We start from the raw sequence: 4726 nt of genomic DNA, 5'->3' as shown, positions 1-4726 counted from the left end.
ACTAAGAAAGAAAACTGTAGAACAATATCCCTCATGAACATAGATGCAAAACTTCTCAAGAACAGTTTATAAAACAGTTTCTGGCTGGAAGCTTACTTTTGGAGTGAAGTGCCTCCAGGCATTTAATGTAAGGAGCTAGCTTTGCAAACTCATGGAGCTAAACCAAGCTCCTTTGGATTAATGCTTATAGCAGAAAAGATTACCCTTTGGACATTTATTGGCAGTGATAAAAAGTTTGGTAGTATTACCTGAACAGGGAGAAGTCAGCCCAAGGTGCTGAGGGTAAAAGAGAGTCTTGCTTCTGGGCACTGAAGAGAAGAGCCTGTCTTGACCAAAGAATTGTGTCTTGAACATTTATGATCCTGAATTATAACCTACTAACTTTCTTAATGGAGTCTTGGTGTGGCACTGTGGGTTAATGTGCTGGACTACAAAGTCATTTGAACTGTGGGGTCAACGGTTCAAGCTTACCAGCTTCTCCTTGAAAACCCTATAAAGGGTCGATATGGATTGGAAATGACTCGACAGCCTTTAACAACAACAACTTCCTTAATAAAGTCCATAATTGTGAATATAATCTGTGTGTTCTATGTGGTTACTGCAATGAATTGTCAAATCCAACTAAAAAAAATAGAGAGTACTATGGGAAGGGACAGTTGGTCTTAGAAATGGAAAATTAGGAAGATGATGGAGGCATGTCTGACCTCTGCCTCATAGTGATTGACCTTGGATTCGTGCTGAATTTGATTATTTTTTCCCCTTTTGAAGTCAGAGGAGGTCAGACATGCCTATACTCCATTCTTTAGAGAAACATACATAAATTATTCTTTGTATTTTATATTTTCTTTTCATTGTTGATATTCATTTTTATTTGTTATTTGACTTCCTGCACATAGGGCCCTTGTTAATTTGGCAATGATTAGAGGAAGTATTTTATGCATTCTGTAATTCTATGCCTTCAAAAATTTTATTTCTCATTTTCAAGTTATTTGATGTTGTTAAGTGCTGTTGAGTCAATTCGGACTCATAGTGACCCTATGTACAAAAGAACAGAACACCATCTGCTCCTGTGTCATGCTCACAACTGCTACTATGCTTGAGCCAATGGTTACTGCCACGGTGCCAATCCATCTCACTGGGGGTTTCCCTCTTTTTTGATGTCCTTCCACTTTATAAAGCATGATATCCTTCTCCAGGGACTGGGCCCTCCTAATCATATGTCCAAAGTATAAGAGATGAGTCATGGTGTGGTGCCATAAGATAAGCACTCAACCTCATGGTTGGTCTGAACTGCAAGCCCAGTGGTTTAAACTCACCAGCCACTTCTTGGAAACCCTATAGAGAAGTCAGAACTGACTTGATGGCATTTAACAATAACATGAAAGACAAAGTCTGACTATCTTCATTATGGTTTCCTCTATAAATGTTTAGGTTTAGTTGCTTTGGAACGATCCAATCCCTAGACTGAATTCCACAATCCTGGGGGGATAGAAACGGAGAATGGTGGGTGTTTAAGCATCACAGAGCTGAGTTTCAACAATTTTTTTTCTAACATCTCACTTATGTGGGCATCTTTGATGTTGTTGTTTAGTGCCATCAAGTCAGTTCTGACCCATAGTGACCCTTTATAGTACTTCCAAGGAGCAGATAATGAGCTTGAACCACCAATCTTTCTGCTCAAATTGACCTTGCAATCTAGTGCATTAACTCACAGCACCACACCAGAACTCCCGTGGGCATTAGCTGCTGCTAATTTTTACAGTGAAAATTCAGGCAATGATTATCCCAAAGTGTAAAAAATAAGAAAGAAGTTAACTAGAAAAGTGTTCTCCAAAAGTCACACTCTTTCCATAAACTATGACATCTTCTTTCTCTTTATAGCCAGCATGCATTTTGATAGCCTGAGCCCTGCTCTTCTCTTTGTTAATAAGTGTAGGTACTACGATCCATGTGAGAGGGTTATGGTTATTCAGTGTTACATTGAGGCTGGTTAAGTAAGTCAAATTCTAGCCTTTGAGACTAGGTAAATTGCTTGTCCACAAATCTAAGCCACATTTTCCAAAGTATTTTTTTAAATTAATTATAAAGACTAAATTTGTGGTTCATTTTTGTTTGTTTATCTCTTTAAGTAGCTCCTCTTTGTTAATTGAATTCATGGCTTCCATCAAACTCTGTAAAACATTATAAAACAATAACAGCAGTAACAAAAAAGGCAAGTTCCAATTGTCATAATAAGATGAAACTGTTGCAAAAACATACTAGTTTTGAGTGGACTAACATTTTATACTAAAATAAACAATGTTAGTTTGAGCACAGAACACAAAATCTCACATTTATTCTGTTATTCTTTACTTATGACCCATGAGGCATTTTAAGATAATTTATAAGTTGTGCTTTGGTGAAATGTGAAAACCACCTAAGTTTTAATTTTTTTAAAAAAATCAATGCAAAATTATGAAAAAGTGATGAGATTTTAATGATAAATTTAAATAAAGCAATACCCTTTAAAAGTAACAGCTTTCTAAAATAAGAGTGTATTGAACTTATAAGAGGAAAAGTCATAAAAATGTTATATTTATTGATTTAAATAGGAACTTATATTTCAAAAATTTCCATCAGTAGTAGGAAAAAATTCCTAGAATTGTATTGCAAAAATAATATACTTATAAATAATAAAAAGCATGCATTACTCTATAAAAATTTTATCTATCTTATCCAAGCAAATAAAATCATATCATACCAGAGCAACACCTCCTCCATAGTTTCTATCACACATCTTTCCTTGGTAAGTTGCACCAATATAATCTGATTTTTCTCTGTAACTTAAATTAAAATAAAATAAGAAATCAGAATCACATACTCTTTTAAAATGCAGGCACAATTAATACTGAATTTCCCAAAATTTTAAATTTTGCATTTTATATTAACCCTAAAGATATTTCCACTGAAAAGTAAAATAAGAAGCGACTGTTTCTCCTTCTTAAAACAGTTTTTAAAAATAAACAGAAAATATGTTTTCACCTGAACCTGTAAAACAATATAATTCCCCCCTCTTTGGTGTCTTGTATAGTAAAATAAGTAAATTCAATAAATTAAAAATGAGTAATAAATAAAAGTCCTTAACATTAGAACCCTAAGCTAATGTAGCTGATAAATGGGCAGAGTCATCCTATGAAATAAATTCTCTCCTGAATCAGAGTTAGCCAGCCACAGTTATGCATATGTATGGTTCACTTATGGGAAGGAACGTTAAATCAAAAGGATACAAATACTCTCACACATACATAAGGACAAATAAAAAGGTGTTAATACAAAAATTATGTTGTTGTTGCTGAATGCTGTTGAGTAGGTTCTGACTCACAGTGACCCTGTATATGGTGCCCAAAGGCTGACTAGTGAGTTTGAATCACCAGCCTTGTAATTCAAACAGAACTTGTGGTCCAGTCCCAGTGCTTATCCTATAGTGCCACACCTTTATTAAACAAAAAAATCAAAATGTGAAGCTATTATTTCTTGATATGTCTTTTATTTATATCTATACGCTTCTGAAGGCAGTATTTCTGTCAAAACCTTTTCTGAAGAATTCTGTGCTGTTCGATTTACACCACATCAAAAAGGCATTTTGGCATATTCCAGGGTCTCAAATTGTGTTCCTTGAAATGTTCTTTGAGTTTCAGGGACAAAAAGAAGTCTTAAAAGACAGCATAAAGGCTGTAGGGTGAGTAAGATAAGGTTTCCCAGCAATATTCTCATAGGACAGCCTTTGCTGCCCTGGAAGAATGAGGAAATGCATTTTCATGATGAGAAAAGATTTCTTGGCATGTAACTTTTCTGGTCTTTTTTTTTTTTTTTTTTTCACCAATGCAGTTTTCAATTTTCTTAAGACTTTTTCATAATAAGTCCCTATGATGATCATTCTGTGTCCTTAGGAAAATGTATCAAGATTGCAAACCCTTATGGAATCCGGAAAAAAAAGACCCCATAACTTTCTGAACTGACTTCTCTGCTTTGAATTCATCTTTGAGAACTTAACATCCTTCCTTAAAATGTTTGATCATCTAAAAAGTGATGTGCTATGTGGGACACCATTCCTGTAAACTTGTTACAGAGCTTCAGTGATTTAGGAAAACATCTGTTTGAGTTTTGTAAAAATTTGATATGATTCTTGCCTTCAAAATCACTTTTTTCTATGGCACAAAAATATTTTTAATTGTTGTGATCATTGGTACCCTAATGAGAATAAAAGAAAAGTATGTTACAGAGACAACTTGTCTGCAGCAATCCACTGATTGCAGAGACATGTTAAACACATTTTTTTTCTGACATATGAATTGTAACTGTAGTAGGAATACAGTTTTACTCACCCTGGTATTATATATATAATTTTATGTGGTTGTTGTTAAGTGCTGTTGAGTCACTTTCCACTCATAGTGACCTGTATAGGGTGTCCACGGAATGGCTGGTGGATTTGAACTACTAGCCTTGTGGTTAGCTGTCTAAAACTTATCCCATAGCACCACACCAGAACTCCATATAATTGTAAATATATAATTGTATCTGTATAGAATATTGTTGTTCTTGAGTAGTTTCAGGTTCATAATAAAGTTATGCACAATTCAACAAAACACTGCCCAGTCTGTGTCATCATCAAAATCATTTTTTAAGTTTGAGCGCAATGGAGCTGCTACGGTGTCAGTCCATCATTCTAAGGATCTTTTTTTGCAGG

At 34.7% G+C, this 4726-nt stretch overlaps 1 protein-coding gene across 1 annotated transcript in view; it reads right to left on the bottom strand.

Moving 5' to 3' along the window:
- Positions 1-4726, bottom strand: part of LOC102832469 (disintegrin and metalloproteinase domain-containing protein 2-like) — a 145379-nt gene that overhangs the window by 65039 nt on the left and 75614 nt on the right. The window contains exon 10 of the mRNA XM_006859990.1: positions 2741-2822. Within this exon, the coding sequence (XP_006860052.1) occupies positions 2741-2822 (82 nt within the window). The remainder of the gene's footprint in view (positions 1-2740; positions 2823-4726) is intronic.

This window comes from Chrysochloris asiatica, unplaced genomic scaffold (genome assembly GCF_000296735.1).
Source record: "Chrysochloris asiatica unplaced genomic scaffold, ChrAsi1.0 scaffold00035, whole genome shotgun sequence".
NCBI classification, from domain to species: domain Eukaryota; kingdom Metazoa; phylum Chordata; class Mammalia; order Afrosoricida; family Chrysochloridae; genus Chrysochloris; species Chrysochloris asiatica.
This window is presented reverse-complemented; position numbering and strand designations above follow the sequence as displayed.